Source organism: Melospiza melodia, chromosome 6, assembly GCF_035770615.1.
Source record: "Melospiza melodia melodia isolate bMelMel2 chromosome 6, bMelMel2.pri, whole genome shotgun sequence".
NCBI lineage: Eukaryota > Metazoa > Chordata > Aves > Passeriformes > Passerellidae > Melospiza > Melospiza melodia.
The window spans coordinates 74,273,677-74,291,979 of NC_086199.1; the positions used below are offsets into that span (position 1 = coordinate 74,273,677).

Below are 18,303 nucleotides of genomic sequence, written 5' to 3' on the forward strand. Positions count from 1 at the left end.
TGCTCCAGAGAGAGGAGAAAGCTTAAACAATTGCATTAGGAAGCCTCTAGTTTTCCCTCCAGCATCTACAGCATTTGCTTTAGAGAGGGTGTTTCCTTACCCTCAGAAAGTACATTTGGTCCTGTAGGAGACCATCATTTTTATAAGATATGCAAAGAAAAGCAGGGAAGTAGTTAACAAGCTCAGTCTACCAAAGCAGAATTGCATGGGTCAGGTGAGGGCTTGTTCATACTTCCACAGCACAGCTGGGAGCACCTCAAAGAGAGAAATTGCAAGAATAGTTTGTACTGAAAGTGAAGGCACCCTGAGCATGGAGGCTGTCATGACACTGAACACCCTTCTGATATTCAGCTTAGTTAAAACCCATTAACAAGCCATCAAATAAAAAAAGGGAAAATATGTTACAGCACTACACCAAGGAAATATTGGTTATATTCCAAAAGTGCTAAAGGGTCATGGCAGCAAAGTACAGCAGGGCTCAGCAAACGCATATTCAACTAAATTGCATCTGTGGGAAGGTAAAGAGGATGATGCCTGAGGGGAAGGATGCCATCCAGAGGGACCTGGATAAGCTCAAGATGAGCCCCTGTCAACCTCATGAGGTTCAATAAGGCTGAATAATAAGGTTAAGTGCAAAGTCCTGCACTTGGACTGGGGCAAGCCCCAGCATCAATACAGGCTGGGGGTGAAGGGTTGGAGAGCAGCCCTGAAGAGGAAGAGGTCTGGGTGCTGGTGGAAGAAAAGCTGGGCATAATGGACAACAGTGTGTCCAGTGTGACCAGGGCAGTGATCTCCTCCCGTACTCAGCACCAGTCAGGCTGCATCTCAAATCCTGCATTGAGTTCTGAGCCCTTCCCAACAAGAAAGACATTGAGGTGCTGCAGTGTGGTGAAGACCCCACCTGCAGTGCTGCATCCAGCTCTGGGGCTCTCAGCACAGGAAGCACAAGGACCTGTTGCAATAGTTTCAGAAGATGCCCACAAAAATGATCAAAGGGGTGGAGAACTTTTCCTGTGAGGAAAGCCTGAGAAGACAAGGCTCTAGGGAGACCTCACTGTGGCCTTTCAGTGCTTCAACAGGGCTTATGGAAAAGATGGTGACACACTTCATACTAAAGCTTGTACCGATAGGAAGGACTAATGGCTTTAAAACAAAGGAGGGTAGATTTAGGCTAGATGCAACAAAGAAGTTTTTTTTACAATGACAATGGTAAGATACTGGAAGAGGTTGCCCAGAGACATGGTAGATGTCCTGTCCCTGGAATATTTAGTCAGGCTGGACAGGTCTCTGAGCAATCTGATCTAGTTGATGTTCCTGCTTATTGCAGGGCTGCTGGACCTAGACGACCTTCAAAAGCCTCTTCTAACCCAAACTATTCTGTGATTCTATGACTTTGCTCTGCTTGTCTCCCACCACTGACTGCAGAGAACCCTACGGAACTACAGATCACTGCTCACTGCAGCAACCTATTGGCTCATGCTGAGCTCTGAGTTTCATTGGGTAACCAGATAACCAGCTACTGCTACCCAGAAAAAACATGGGGGTGTGTGGCGGAAGACAGGTGTGTCTTTATGTGACTTTATGTGACTGGGGAAGAGCCTGCACTATTCAATGCAGTCACTGGCCTTTCTCCAGAAGGTTTGGGTTTTGAAAGCCTTCTGTTGCTGTTGCTTACTTGGGGAGGGAGGGGGCATTCAGGGAGAAACAACTGCCTTGTGAGCAGGTTTTCTGCCCTTCATCAGTGCTGGCAAGTGTCTATCCTGCTGCCCCAGGACTGCACACAGAAGCCCTGTGGGCAAGTAATTCTCTCACCCAGAAGAGGCCATGGTAAGCAGAGCAGTCCATTCTGCAGGCACTTCATTTTGTGCAGAAGAGAGTTTGTGTGTTGTAGCTTGGGCAGTTAATTAAGAACTGAGAGCGCTTTTCCTGGGGCAATGTGCTTGTTCCTTAGAAAGGGTGGTTGATATTATTTATGGCTTGCATTGATCTAACATCTTGCTGCCAAGGAGAGAAGTCCTACTTTACCCTCCCTGCATTGACACTAGCCCTGGCAGCCCTCTGAGCTGGCTCTGCTCCCTCTCTGCTCCCTCTTTATGTCCCAGGGGAACAGAAACTGGGAGCAAGAGGACCCCTTGACTGGGAGCCATTGCAGTGGGAGCAGAGAGCTGTTGGATCACACTGGCTCCAAGGTGCAAACACCTTCCATTTGGTGCTAAAAGAGGTGAGATGAAACCCGCTTAAAACGTTGATCTGGCTTCTTGGCATACACAAATAACAATGAAGCTGTTTATGGCACTATTGTCCTGCAGTACACCTGCCTCATTATCTAGGCAGAATGGGCTGTCCTAAACTCTGTTTCATTCACTGCACAACAGGAAGCATGTAAGGCAAGAAATGTGGGCCAAAGAGACATATAATTAAGTAATGAACCACCATTGTAGCAAACAGGCATTGACTGTCAAAGTTAAGGAGGAAGCCACAACTTTTTAAGTGCTTGAATTTGGAGTGCTTCCACTAGGAAATATATCCTTTTGCATGTAGCTCTTAATGTAATTTTGGTTTTACTATGAGAAACTGCCTCCAAAAAATGATTTACAATACCAAACCAATGCCCAGTTGTGCACAAGTTTATATGAGGGTGCATTATTGTGCCTCCCTTTGATAAACAGTTGGGTGTTTTTGCTAATTGATCTTGTGCTGCCTGCACCACTTTAGGGCCAACGAGTGCTGCCAGCACCTCCTGTAGCTCTGGTTAATGGATATGAATTTCTGCACATGTGCCAACTAGCATCTTGGCACAGGTCTTGAGGCCTGAGACTTTGAACTGAAACACTTGTAGTGATCAGTAGTGTCATGTAAGTACTTTTGTGGATCAGATCTCTGCTCCTGTTCCTATTTCCATGATCTGGAAAACATGAGTTTTGTGCACGCACAGCATCACTGAGTATCAAGGTTCATTGTTTTATTTCTGAATATTTGGTATTTTTCTTAAATCCCTTGCCTGTGAAGAATAGGAACATCTTAAATTCCAACATCAAAACCAAAAAAGTGTGGATTATTCCAAACCTAACTTGATTTGGTTGTAAAGAAAATCTCATAGCCAGGGTGGAGCCTGTGGGTGCAGTAGCAGAAGGCACCATTCCCAGTGCCCACTCTCCCTCTTCAGCCACTTGCCTCAGTACCAAAGAACACAAAGTGGTTTTAACACCTCTGCACAAGTCCAGGATTTAGAGACAGGAAATTGGCCAATTACAGGAATTACAGATTCGTGCAGGCACATCCTGCATGACAGTGCCAGGCAGAAAGCGGGTCTTCAGAGGCAATGAATGGCACCCAGCAAGGCACCTGTCCCACACCCTTTCCCTGAGGAATTGTCCTTCTGGAAGGCCCCACAGCCCCACCAGCCGGGCAGGACCTGCAGGCACTGGGAGTGGATGAGCTGGGCACCAGGCAGCTGCTATGGGCAGCAGCAGGCTGTGCCCTGGGCGATGCTGCAGGCACATGCAGCAGCTCCAGACGTGCACTAATGCACCAGCGCATGCCTTTGCTGGGGGTGCTGCTGCAGAGGCTGCCAGCGACCTGCCAGCTTCATCCTATCACCAAGGACTACACTGCTGCTGGGAAGCTGCTGCTTTAAGCCTGACACTATAAAAATCCTGACAGGCATCACCTGTGCTTTGGTGCAGCTTGTATTTAGAAAAGCCCGATAACAAGGAATCGTGGCTTCGCTTGTGATCCCGATTCCTTGCTGCAGTGATGCTGTGACTTGAGTCTGGGGGCAGCAGTCAGGGGCTCTCTGAGAGCATGCTGCCTGCACAGCCTGCTCCCAAAGTCTCTGCCTGGCTTCCAACCAGCAAGGACAATACATGTCACTAGTTTTTAACACAGATGGAGTATTTATAGTTCAGGGCTTTTGTATTTTCTTCTATAGCTTAATTAGCAATATAATTTCCTGTAGCTCTCCCTGTACTTGTGGGAATGGAGGAGAATGGCAATTACTGTGGAAAGCCAGGGGCAGTGGGGGAGAAGAAGGAAACAGAGAGACACAGACACAGAGCCATTTCTTTGCAAGTGGCATAAGAGGGAGATGGCTCTGAGCTGCTGCCAGCGCAGGGGACTGTCTGCAGTGGGTTTATGGAGGAGTAATGACTCATTTCTACTTCAGGAAGGTTCCCGTATGGCAGAGGCAGAAATCGCATACATATTGAAATAAACTAGCTTCAGTCTGCATTGCCATCATGGCCTGCATCAGCACTACTTTCACATTTAAACAAAAAGGATCTAAACAATACTATAAAGGAAATCTGAACAGCTGTCAATGCCCTAAAATAATCATGTTACCATAAGTGTTCAAAGGCCATATTGTCTAAGGAGCTGTACAAACACAAAAAAAACAGATTCGTGTGCTGAATGTAGCCTATGGCAAAGTACAATAAGGGAGGAGAAGGAAAAAATGAGAAGCAGTGATACAGGGAAGGAGGTCCAGAGCAAAGAGTTCATGAGGCAGTTCTCCTGTGTTGAAAACAGCCTAAGTATCTCCCCTTCCCCAGGGCAGGTATTTCTTACAGAAAACCCTTTTCTGGTCTCCAGCCCTGTCACAAGCAACCTGACATGCTGGCACATGGGATGATTAAATCACTCCAAAGGCTTTTCTCCTGACCCTGTGAAGTGCATGGGCTGCAAAGAGGCCTCCACCTCAGAGGTGTGCCTCTGCTACTGTAGGGAAAGGTGCTACTACTGCACTTTGGATTTTCTTTGGACATGTTCATGGAGCTAGGCTGCTTTGCTAACTCAGTGTTTACTGAGTTAATTCATAAATCCTGCCTCCCCCCAAAAATGAGAAAAATCTGAAGCCTCCATCTACATCAGTATTAGAAAAATCTTATAGCACAACATATATATACACACACACATATATATATATATGTGAATTGCCTCCCACAACACTTCTCTCTCATGAGGTGGATAAAACTGTTTTCATCTATGAGAAGGCACAAAAAGGGAGGTGGAAACAATTAAAATTAACCAAAACTCGCCATATCAGCAGAGTTTTGACAGCAATCCTGCACCCTGTGCCTTGCTGCTCAGCTTCAACCTCTGCACAGGCACGTTCTCCCACAGCATTCCTGGCCCGTGCTACAGCAGCTGCCAGCTGAGTTAGAATTCATATTTTAAGCTTTTCTTGTGCAGTTATGTGCTTTATTTGACTCTTTTGGAATTATCTACACAATGAAGGCACAGCTCCCTTCACTGCTACCTTCACATCCTCCCAAATGTCATTTAGAGCCGCAGGAAAACATTTAGAGAACAGTTTAGGAAAGGTGAGCCATCTGCATGTTTATGAAAGAGAGAGAGACCTGGTAAAGCCATGCTTGTCCCCAGGCATTGTTTGCAAAACCTTTTCAGGATGGAAAGGAAAAGGCAGTTTCAGTGAACGTGTGAGCGCCCTGTAGCAAATCCTCAAGCTGGGAAAGCTGGACTCAGGCGGGAACACTGAGTTACAGCTACAATTTTCTTCCTGCTCATGCAACCCACATGCTTTGTGCCTAAATCTCTGTGTGATGCCTGGTTTGCTGCAGACATCCCAGGTCACAGCTCTGCAAGGCAGCCTTCATTTCAGGAGTGTCTGCACAGATACATATGCACACACTTATACAGAACAGTAGGTCCTGGGAACACTTTAGCAAACCCAGGACTGCCCCTGCACCACTCTGAAAGGTCCAAGAGACAAACCACAAGGCTGAATGATTGTCCTGCCCCAAATGTTTTCTGCAGCTCGGCAAGCAAAGGCTCTCGGCTTGAACACACTGCCCAGATTATGCTTTTCATGGTGTGTGTAAACTTCCTCTCCTTGTCCTCCATCCCCCCACTCCTGACCACAGAAACACCTCAGCCTGTGACAAACTAGAGCTAGAGGCAGTTTCCCAAGGCACAGACAGGGACAGACGTGCCTTGGGCACATCAGGCATGGAGATGGCACTTTGGCCTTCTTTAAGCAGCAGCACTGAGGCTGCAGGTCCCTTTGGGGGGGCAGCTGGGCCACAGGCAGCCCACCCACCTGGAGAAGGGCAGGAGGTGCTGGGAGTGAGGGTGCCAGTGGTGGGAGCTAGGCAGCATTTTAGGCTTCCTTCAAGGCACTCTTTATATAGCTGGTTACATAAGGCTATGCAATTTGGCTCCTGTTGGGAAAGAAACGCGGGTGTAGGAGTACTGGTACACCAAACCTGACTGTAAAAGTCATCTGTGGGGTTTGGGTTTTCTTTCCCTGTCATTCTCCACTAATCTCTAGAACAGCCACTGCTAAATACCTAATAAAAAAGAGAATACACTAGCAGTAAGTCATAGTGTGCCTCCAAAACCTGAGCTGGCAGCTGGAGAATATTCCCCATACAGTTTTCCAGACATGACCACGCCAAAGGCTCACATGGGCAGCACCACAGCGTTTACCCCATTCCTGCAGTGGAGGTACCAGGCATGGAAGAGGGTGACAATGAGCTCAGGGGGGCTCATCTGCACCCACCCCTGAGGAGCTGTAGTAACCAGGGATGAGAGAAGCAAGGGGCTGTTCCCCTCCCTCCTTTTCCCCCTGGTGCTGACAGTTCCTTGGCCACAGAAAAGGGTAAGCATAGGGTTTTGGGCTTAGAACAACAGTGGAAAAAGCACCACTTCCCCCAGACTTGACACTGATACGTATTTACATGTGTGTTTCATGCCCAAGATGAAGTCCAGCTCTGCTGCGCTGCGGTCTCCTTCGGGGAACGCATGTTCCATAATGGAAATCAATTGTGTTGAAAACAGTCAGGGAGCTGAGCAGGGTAACAGCAGGCACAGACAAACGCCATCGCGGGCAGCGCCACGCTCCCAGCCAGTCACTCACTGCACTCACAGCTCCCCTGACACGCTGCCCCGCGCCAGGCGAGGCCAGGCAGGGGCTGGGCGCTCACTGGGAGCATCCTGCACACACCCAGCGCTCCAAGGGGGTGGCGAGGCTCAGGCAGAGACGTACAGGGCTGTCATTTCACTGAATCGCCCCTCAGGCAAGTCCCACTTGGTTGTTTGAAATCAGGCTTAGTTGATGATCAGCTTCGCTGTTTCTGATGTCTCCAGCCTCTGATTTCTCACACATAGCAGGTACCTCATCTCTCATTTTATTAAGGGGCTTATGAGAAAGACAGAGACATTTTAACAAGGCCCCTAGCGAATGGAGGAAGAGCAGCAATTTAAAGGACGATAGGTTTGGATTAGATATTAGGAAGAAATTCTTTACTATGAGGGTAGTGAGGTGAAGTACCTGGGTAAGGTACAGCTCACTGCCATCCAGGGAGCCTGCTGCTGTCCCACCCCACTGCTGCACGTACTGTATTCACCTCCCCCCAGACCCCTCTGCTTGGCCTGCCCATCAACACACTTGACCACAGTGCCTGCCAGCCCATTTTCCTGCTGCCAGCCCACAGGGAGCCATGTCTGAGGTCTGAGACATCCTTGTTTTTCAGTTTGGCATAATGCAGAGTGCATTAGGATCAAGGAAGCCAGCACCTGTGAGAAGAGACAGCGCTAACATCTTATGAAAGTGTCTCTGCTGGTGATATTTGAGTCAAATGGGCACCCTCTGCATGGGCAGGTCTTCCATCTGTTGTATGGACTCTCCAGCCCAGATAAGGATTAGATGCCACCTGAGAGCTTGCATCTGGATAACTTGTACTGGTTGGGTACCTGCGTGGGGTAGCATCCTAGGATGGCTTGAGTTGCAGAAGGACCTTCAGAGATTAGTATATCCAACACCCCTTCCACAAGACTGGGCTGCTCAGAGTACAACAGATGGTTTTGAAGCTCATGTAAAGTACCAGAAAAGCAGATCACCCAGGCCACAGTCAAGAATCAATTTCAGGCATCATTTTCATAGATTCAGTGACAACAGACAAGAGTGCTGCAGGAAGCTACCACCCAGAGGTTTCCAAGCCTTAGGCAAAGGTAAGTGAAGAGCACTAAAACCAGGGTGCAGCAAGGAGGTTACCTTGTTATTCATAGGAAAGATCCTGAGAAGGTAAGAAATAGAAGCTCCAGGCTCTGGCATGGCTGGGAAAGAGAGCTTGGGAGGGAGGCCTTTGCAGACCAAGGGGATGAAACAAGCCCAGTCTCACTGTAGATGTACACAACACTGATGGACCTAAACTCTCCATTAGTAGCAAAAAATAGGGATTACAAGAAGCATGAGGCTGTGGTATATAATTGCCCTAAATATATCTGAGCACTGCTTCTTCCAGAGACAGCTGCTGTCTTGCTGCCTGCAGAGGGACAAGCTACCAGTTCTGCTTTCCACACCTCTGAGTGATGGGCAGAACTTACAAACGTGCCAGCAAAAACAGAGGATACAAAAGGCACTGGCTTTCTCCCTCAGAGGAAGTCAGGGAGCACAGAGGGCTCACTGCTCCAGGTGCTGGTAAACACAATGGTACAAGAGAGAAAAAGTTAATGTACCATAGCAATGACAGTGCAGGGAGGGGGAGCTGTCTGTTCCAAACCTCTGATACTCCCACGATGAGAAAAGGAGGAGGGCTGGAACAGTTCCTGTTGCTGGGGAACATCGCTAAGGTCTCTCTGTCCCTGTCAGCCACTGCTGGGACATGTAAAATGTGCTCCACTAGCAAGGTAAAAATTGTTTTCTACAAAGACAGCATTGACTTCCTGGCAACAATCTCCTGCCTGCCTTTTCTGGCACCTGCAACAGACAGCACAGGTAGGCTCGCAGGAGAGCTTCATAAGTGCCCAGGTCCCAAGCATTTGTTTCCACAGCTGAAGTCAAAGACACTGAATGCTGTGCAAGGTCATGGTACACTGCTCTGAGCCATCGTGCAATGCCTGCCACAGCAGAACGGATGTGAGGTCCAAACAAGCAGGAGAGGCTTCTCAGAGCCTCAGCTGACATTTCTACTGCAGTTGCAGTATGGATACTTATTCGGGTTGCAGGATTTAGACATGCATTCCTAAGAACCACATGTGGAACCAGCAGCTATTTCATTCCCAGCATCACAAAGGGGTAAGAACACTGTGCCCTTTAAACCAAGGTGTAATTTGTAATTTTACCTGAGTGTGACAATGCACCATAATATATACAATACACTGAGTAAAAGAAAGGTACCCATTATGATTTTTTTTAGTAATTTCTAAGACTGATGTCTGCTAAATCAGAATTACAATCAAAATTAATTTGCACTTTTGAGGAGTTCACCTCTGATTCACTTTGACATAGGGTGATTATTAGAAAGAGGCTGAAAAATTATATTAGGTCTGCCTCCTCCATTTCCTTCAGCTTCTGGAGAGTCAGAAGCGGTCTTTCTCTTTCCTTATCTGTGTTTTCCCCAGTATCTTTGTCTTCCTTTTTCTTTCCCCTCTTCTTACCCCCCGGTCATGGGATCACTGACGTGAAAGAAAGTAATTAGGCGGGTAGGTGTCTTCCTTTCTTTGTGATATCTTAATAGACATTATGAAATAGTGCAAAAGAAAAAAAAAAATCAAACAGACAAATTCATTCATCCATCGCTCCCTCCTGTGCAGAGGGAAGGACACGGGGCCGCGCAGGTTCCGGGGCGGCCCAGCAGCGCAGACTCACCGGTCGCTTCAGCGGGAACAGATGGATGCTGCGGTGAGAGTGGGAATTGAAGCGGCATCTTTGGGAGCACAACCCCAAGGCAAGGCGGGAGCAGAGGAGCGGCCGGAAAGGCAGGTGCGGCTCCCACAGCGCCCGCGGCCCGCACAGGCCCAGCGCCCGCCGGCCGCGCTCCCTCACGCCGGGCCCGCCGCTCTCCGGCGCCCCCTGCCGGCCACGGCCGCCCCGCCGTGACCCGGCCGCGCCGGTTTCCGCGGCACAGCCCCGGTACACGGCACAGCCCCCGGGACACGGCACAGCCCCCGGGACACGGCACAGCCCCCGGGACACGACACAGCCCCCGCAGGAGCAGCTCCAAGGCGGCAGAGCAGCGCTCGGGTGCCGCGGGTTCGCACCGGCAGCTCGGCGAGCCACCCCAGCAGCAGCGCTCTACCAAGTCACGGGGCTCTGCCCCAACAGCTCGGAGAGAAACACAAACCACTTTCTGAGGAACAGAGGAAAATCCACTGATTCAACCAAGGAGACCTATAAAGTGCCACTACTCAAGCACCATCTTTCTACATGAGAATTATGAGTCATAGAAAGTCCGGGTAAAAATAGGATAGAGGACCATCTCTGGCAATACAAGGAAGCCATGCAATTGCATTCCACTCACCCAGACCAAGTGTGTGTTGTAGAAGCAAAGACATTGCTCCCAGGTCCTTGCACCAGGATACATTGTCTTGGAGTAAGCGAACTGGATTTCTCTCAGGCCAAACTCCCTAAGAAATAGCTTCCAACCACTAACCAGGGCTCCAGTTCCCCAACTTTTACCAGTTGCAGGCCATCTGCTGATACCAACAGCAAGAAACGGTGGAACACAGCAACAATCTTAGCCTTTGCCAGCCCTACAGCAGTCTGGAAGTGCTGCTCCTCTTTTTTTTGATATTGTCAGCTGAAAGCTCAGCTGCCTCAAAAACACAGCAGTTACAAAACTTATAATCTTTTGAGACTCACTTGCTCACATTAAAAAATACAAGTTGTTTTTCCTTAGGAACACTTGCTCTGTTTATGTTCTTCTCTCTCATTCAACTACGGGTCAAGTGTCACAGGCAAGCAGATGCTTGGTTTAGGTTTTATACAAAGGAAATATCCAATCTTTAAAGACACAGTTCTCCAAATCACCATTGTTTATGTTAGAAGTGATCTTTTAAACTGTAAGGTGCAAGATAACTTAAGGTTGTCTCTGTACAAGTGTGAAATATTTGAGGGAATGGACAGACAGCAGCTGACTATTTTTAAACTAGCATCAGTGTATCAAAAAGTGTTTAATGTAAACATAGTCATCAGGAGGACTTCATCCAAAGCCACACTTGGCTATCAGATCCAGGATGGCAGAAAATTAGAAATGACTGTTAAAACCACTTTAGGGAAGGTGTTTCCCAGCAAAGTATGATGAGTGAAAAATTACTGAGGACAAAGACAGTACAAAGAGTGTTCTGGGCTTTGAAAAACATTCAAAGAGAAGGGAAATCACTGATAGAGAAAATGCTACAACAAAGACAAAACATTTTAGCTGCAGAAGAGAAGGCATGTGACACTTTGTTATGCAAAAGCATGGAAACCGGGATGATGCTGGCAGTAAAACAGCAATAGGTAAGGTTATTCTTTGCATATCTGCAAAAGACAATTTTTAAACAAGAGAATCCTTCATTAGAGGATTATTTGAGTAAACTTAAAACAGTCCTTATGGGGAATTTGTGAAAATGACATCTTAAGAGAATGTAATTGTGCAATAAATGACAACAAGTGAAAAAAGGTTCTTTTATTTCTCAGTGTTTCTCCACTGTCAGTACTGTCCTTTTGCTGCAACACGTTGCAAAAAACTCTCTGCCTTTTCCATTTTAAACAGCTACAATATTTACAGGCTGTTTCCAATAACACACGCAGACACATACACACTCACAGACACGCAGGTACATATATCCCTATCCCTGGCAAGGTAACCTTTTGCTGGTAGAGGCAATACATATTTTCATTGTCCATGAAAAACCAAAGCCATCCTCTCATTTATGCTCTACTCCCCTCTCCATTTCCTAACCAGCAGCTATTGTCAGGCTTTCAAGGGCATCTGTGTAAGGAGTTACATATCCAGCTATTTGATTGCCATCTTTCAAAGTTGTGGCCTAAGTGTACTGGGCTTATCTATTCAAACTGTACATAACAGAAGTCATAAAAATTGTTCATATTCAAATGTTCATGACCAAGTGATGTAAGTATACTCCCAAAATCTTTTGGGGCAGCCATCTTAATCACCTTTTTAAAAATATGCATATCATGCTGGGGTGAAACAAGTCACATGCTTTACCTTCCACCAAGGTGTTATGTACCTACTTTTTTACTAAGGCACCAGGAATTACCAGTATAATTTCTGAAAGAGTCCAGCACCACTGAATGTATTGCATTAGAATATCAAACAGCAAGCCAGACAAGAAAAGAATAGATGCCTATATAATAGGTATAAAATTCCTTAATAAAATTAAGTACATAAAACCTGTGGTGGTACAACCCCAAATCCAATATAAGTTGAATAATATTGTTAATGGTAAGAAATGCAATTTATCCAGCTCCACTTTGTGAATTGAGAGTTCTGTAATTGAGAAAGGTCTTCAAAGCAGTGTCTGTGTTGTCTACACTCCTAGGTAGCATGGTGGTGTGTGCATTATCAGAGAAAGCTGAATCAATCATAATGCATCTCTCCCCCCCTTGCCCAAATCCAGACAAAGCTTTATAGCCTCTTGCCAAAGGCATAGACCTGTGCCATGTCTGCATCTCACCAGTCATCCAGGCTTCTCAAAGAGTTCTTCAGTTCCCAAAGGCATTGTGACCATGGGATGAGGAATGACTGGTGATGACTTGACTGGAAAACTGACATCACCACTCAGAAACATGCCAGATGTCCCATGCTGCAGGACCACTCAGCCTACATGGAAATACCTCAACAAATCATCATCTTCCCCAAACTCTGAAACCATTCACACATGCTGCATCATGAGAGAGATCCCCAGAATCCAGCACTAGTATCATCCACTGCAAGTAGCACAGAAGTCTAGGTGTCATCAGTGGTGCCACATACACAGTTCTAGGTTTTTGGCTTTTTTAGTCAGAATATTTTAAAAGATTTCACAGAGAAGTGAAATGAGAAAAGGTTTTAAAACATCATGTAGTAGCCATTTTTACTAATGACATTATCTGCTTAACGGAGTTTTCAAGCCCTTTTCTGCAACTGAATGTTTTAGGGAGAAGTCCTTACATATGTACACACAGATACAACCTCCAAAGAAATCTAAGAAAGAAAATAGATTGGAGTCTACCTGGAAGCTACAACAGTAGGACTTAAATGGAATGCTCTTATGGCAAGAGAATATCACAATGCAAGGGGACAGAGTAAAAGCAAACATCTCTAAGACTTTTCATAAAAGTCTAGAAAGATCTAAAAAATTCTGCTCTATGGTAAGGTTCAATTTGGACTGACAGGACTAATTTGAAAATACCCATCTTTTCCATCCTTACAACAGCAGAAAAATATTACACATCAAGACAAAGGCCAAGAAAATAAAACAAAAGATGAAATAACTTTTATCTAGAACAGAGGTTTCCAAAGCCAGGTCTATCCTGTGGCCAAGAAGGCCAATGGTATCCTGGCCTGTGTGGCCAGCAGGACCAGGGCTGAGATCATCCCCCTGTACTCAGAAGGGTTAGGTCCCACCCTGAATGCTGTGTCCTGTTCTGGGCCCCCCAAATTAGGAAGGACATTGAGATGCTGAAATGCATCCAGACAAGAGCAACAAGGCTGGTGAAGGGTCTGGAGCACAAATCCTATGAGGAGGCTGAGGGAGCTGCAGCTGTGCAGCCTGGAGAAGAGCAGGTGCAGGGGAACCCCTACCACTCTCAACTCCCTGAAAGGAGGAAAGCCAGGTGGGGATTCATCTCTTCTCCCAGGTAACCAGTGCCAGGACAAGAAGACCCAGTCTTAAGCTATGCCAGGGGAAGTTTAGGCTGGGCATTAGAAAGAAATTCTTCACAAAAGGAGTGACTGGGCATTGCAATGGGCTGCCCAGGGAGGTGGTGGAGTCACCATCCCTGGAGGTATTTAAAAGACTGGATGTGGCACTTTGTATGTACCATGGTCTAGTAGTTGACAAAGCAGTGTTCAGTTATAGGTCAGACTCTATGACCTCAAAGGTCATTTTCAACCTAGTTAATTCTGTGTGATTCTGAGTTAGAAGAAAAACATTTTTGTGTCACTTGCACAGTAGAAACCAAAGATAAACTCTGTACAAACCAACATACAATCGTATGAATCTTAATGAGTTCAGGAAAATCTTTAGAGTTAATTTTCCAAAGCCTTATGGAAGAGCGAAATTTCAACTAGGTGGCTTCTGTTGAGCTGATCTGGAATAGGTATGAGCACTATGTGAATGGCTTCACAAAAGATGTTAGCTGAATACCTGAAAGAAAATGTTAACCTGTTAGCTGTGCACATTAAAATCCATCTCCTGAAGTCAACATACCAAAAGCCTTATGTTTTATAAAAACCAGAAATATTCATTAATTCTCTTGGCCTTAAAAAAGTCTCTCTCTTTCCCTATCTGCTGTTTGCCAATCTAATTCCAGGCAGATACACATATGCACTAAAATTTCCACAAGCCATATATTCCTATCACATCTTTTACCAGCAATGGACATTGTCCTTACCTTACCCCAAAGAGAGCGAGAGATTGTTCAGTCAGGGTTAACATACTGAAAGTTTTTTCAGTCAGCTTTAAACAAAGCAAAGCAAAAAAATCTAACCTATATATTTTGGTTATCAGTAATTTGTTTACCTCAAGGCTTCAGTCCAAGGGGGAAAAAAACCAACCCTGTGCAACTAATGTCAAACAGGGGCTTCTCCCTTTTAATGAAGCAATGTTCCTAGTGATACAGAAAACCTGTATTAATTAATTAAAGGTATCAATTAATTAAAAGTATTTACCTGAAAGGAAGGACTTAGAATAAAATCTTCACTAAAAGGCCTTCAATTCAAAACATATACATTTTCTTTGTTCCTGGTAGCAGCATTACCAGACCACTACAGAAGTTTCATCTTCTGTAGTACATTTTCATATATGCAGGAGATTAATTCAACTACTCTATAATGTGATACATATAAGGAATTTTGTTGTTCCACATAGTTTCAAGGGTGGCAGATCTGTGCATTTATACCATGATTAAATGGGACCATGTATGAATAAAGAGAAAAGTAATATGCAACTTTAGGATACACAGCATTTTGAGGACAAGTTTGCATAGTCTATGACACAAGCAAGGTCCCAGTATCATTCACTGGGAACAGCAGCTGGAACTGAGTAGCTACCAGGCACACAGACTTACCCTTTCATGGCCAGATGGCATACAGTGACTTGAGCTGGAATACCAGTGTTTCTTAGGTAGCTGTTTCTTCCTTTTTTCTTATGCCATGTAATTTCACTCTTGCATTAGGTACATAATGGACAATGTTTCTCTGATGTCAGAGAATTAATTATAATAACCTCTGTGGTATATCAGAAATCTCTTCTAATTACAACACACATAATGAAGTGGAGGTGACTGGGAAGAAGATGGCTGCTCCCAAAAGCTAGAACTGTATGCAAATTCCCCACAGAGTCCTATATAATTACAGGTCAGAAACAGGAAACAATCACAACAGGTACATTTCTTTCTTACGGATTAAGAAAAGTGAGTCATAGGAACTGCAAGTCAAGAACAAACCAGTTTCCCTCTCACACTCCCATGATAGTTCTGAGTTACTTGTTTCCCTGAATACACACTTCTAAAAAAATACAATAAAACCTAAGATATGTAACACATGAATAATTCAACTTCACAGTTATAAATACTCAAATTACACTTACATAGAATATATAATCACAGAAAATAAAATTCAAGTCATAGAAAAGAATGAAGACTAAAGGGAAAGACAAGGCAAGGTGGTAAAAGTGATACAAGTTTAGGGCTGTGCCTTCTATAAAAGATCACTGAAAGCAGAAGTCAAGTTTTGTTGGGTTCTTTTTTCATTTTGTTTGGGAAGTTGTTACTGTTTTCTATTTTTTGTTTTGTTTGGGAAGTTGTTAATGTTTTTTCTTTTTAAATTGGATAGAAAAAAAAAACCTTCAAACATATGTGAAGTAATCACGGACCTGCACCTTCCACTACAAAACTAAAACCACTGTGTTTGCCAGAAAAAAGACAATGAAACAACACAGCCAGCTCTGGGTGTAAAGAAGCAAAGTAGCCATGGCTAGTGAAGGGAAGACAGATGGAAAATCATACTGGGGCCTTCTTCAAAGCTAGATGTGTTGTACAGGCTTGAGGTACCACTGCCACCACAATAAAGTCTGATGTAGCACAGGGATACTCAGGTGCTTTTCTACACATTTGTAATTTTACCATTTATTGTGAAGAGGATGCAGCAAATGCACTTATACGAAATACAGAACGTAGAACCAAACCCATGGCACAGCCCTTACCATCAACATGTATATGGAGAGGGAGGGGATTAATCCCAAAGGCAATTTAAATAATGGTATTTTATATACTTATATTTATATATATAAATAAATGTTCTCAGCAATCTCAGGGTTGTTTTTAGTGCATTGCTGTAAAAAAATTAGTGCAGTTCTCATTAATGTTTAGCTCATAAGGAATAAGAATCTATACATCTGTTCAGTCTCTTCTTGCCACACCTGAAACCCTTACACTGTTTCACCAAACTGAAGGTTTGTAGTCAATTTCATTAAAATAAGGTGGATGAATTCCACACACTCTGTGACAAGACATGGCAATTTTTGGCAAAACAATTAGAAAAATATGAGGTGCTCTGATCTTAGAACTGAAAAGTTTGTTGATTTAAAGCATTACGCAATGCATAACAAAATTTATAAACAAAAGATATGTCTCAACAAATCTATCCTTCATGCAAGTGTTTCTTCAGCAGCTAACAACTTAAAAAAATTTCTTACACTTGTTTATTTGGGGGAAGGTACTTAGACAAATCTGTGTTTCAAGTCCTCTCCTACAACCGGACCAAAGTTTCGTGTCCTGGGAGCTGCTTCTTCTGGACCCCCTCTCTTCTGAATCATTGGAGAAGGGGAAGTTTCAGTCTCAGAGAGATTTACACTTCAGCCCCAAGTTCAAGGACTCCAGTTTCAACAACAGCAACATATTTATCTTCAATTTGAACCAGCAGGATGGTTTTATCTATATGTGACCGACTACTTGGATCTCTGCTGCAAGGCACCCAGCGGTGAATCACCTGGGGGGAAAAAAAAAACAAAGTATAATAAACTGTAAGCTCCACAGGGAGAGCTGTCATATCAAAGTTGTGGCTTATGATAACTCAAGACCTTTACAGGGCCAAAGCAGCAAAAATACAGGTGCTATATGACTTAGCTGCACATTTTCCAATGACAGCATACCCATAGATAAGCTGCACATTGAAGTATTGCTGGCTTCTTAAAATCACAGTTAGATCTTTTACAACCATGAGAGCAGCCAGTCTGATTTAGATTTGAGTAGGAACAACTTGACCCAAATCAAAACCAAACAGTTCATCCAAAGGGAGAAGCAACTATAAAAAGGGCACACATAGAGATTTGGGATATTTTGATGCTCAGTTTGTAATAATCTTAAAACACCTCAGTGTTGTGCAGCACGGAACCACAGTTCACCAGGAGTCAGGTGCAGACTACTGTCTCTTGCAAGTTAAAGCTCTTGCCAGGATTTTGTTACCTATGCACTGTGAATTCAAGGTTGATCTTCTAAACCAAGTTATTCAAAGACAATTTTAATTTAAAATATTACAAAGAAGAAGGGGTTCAGAAACAGTGCTACAAATTATTGTATTGTACTTCCTTAGATCTACAGAACTCAGGTACTTTGATCTGCTACTTCCACAGATCTTGCCTGATACTGACTGACAGAAGGTCCCTTTTTCATACTTGTATGTCTCTATTTATCTGCCTCCTTAAAAACACACCCTTAACTTCTGGGCGCCCCAAAGGAACCATAAGGGTGCTCCATTAACATGGGTATAAGTGCCATCAGCTTTATAGAAATAGAATTAGTTCAAATTTCCCAGCTGAGGGAAAAGAACCCTCAATTCAAGACAAAGTAAGTTAAAAAGCTAGTAAAACTAATTTTTACTAATTCCACAGCAGTAAAGTTTTCAAGAGTCCTACAGATATAAAGAGAAAAAAAAAACAGAAAACCACGGTCTTCCAAAATCAAATCCAAGAGACTCACTTATTTTTCATTATACACAGCTGACAATTTCTCTTAACACTGGGTGAAAGACATTTAGCTTTGTCCATTGCATGAGATCTATGCTGCATAGATACAGGGCAAGCAGTTCAGCCAGGGAAGCACAGCATCTTTAGTTCCTCTGATGCAACAGTGTGATATTTAAGTGTCTGTTCAAGTCTGACTTGAAAGAGTGTCCATATAATTTTTATGCTGCTGTATGGAATGAAAACAGGCATATCCTGTCCCCAGACACAATAAAAAGTTTTCCAATGAAGTCCCAAGTGCTACATACTTGTTGTCCAATTTAACACTAGTGCCTTTGAGATTACTACAGGCATCAATATCATGGCTCCTTAAAAGCTGTGTATTTGCAA

At 44.4% G+C, this 18,303-nt stretch overlaps 1 protein-coding gene across 8 annotated transcripts in view; it reads right to left on the reverse strand.

Annotated features, from left to right (window-relative positions):
- Nucleotides 1-11,396: 11,396 nt before the first annotated feature.
- The window catches only part of PCNX1 (pecanex 1), an 88,861-nt gene continuing 81,954 nt past the window's right edge, over nucleotides 11,397-18,303 (reverse strand). For all 8 annotated transcript variants that reach the window (XM_063159198.1, XM_063159199.1, XM_063159201.1 and 5 more), the window contains one exon: nucleotides 11,397-16,940. In XM_063159198.1, the coding sequence (XP_063015268.1) occupies nucleotides 16,800-16,940 (141 nt within the window). In that variant the 3' untranslated portion in view covers nucleotides 11,397-16,799. The remainder of the gene's footprint in view (nucleotides 16,941-18,303) is intronic.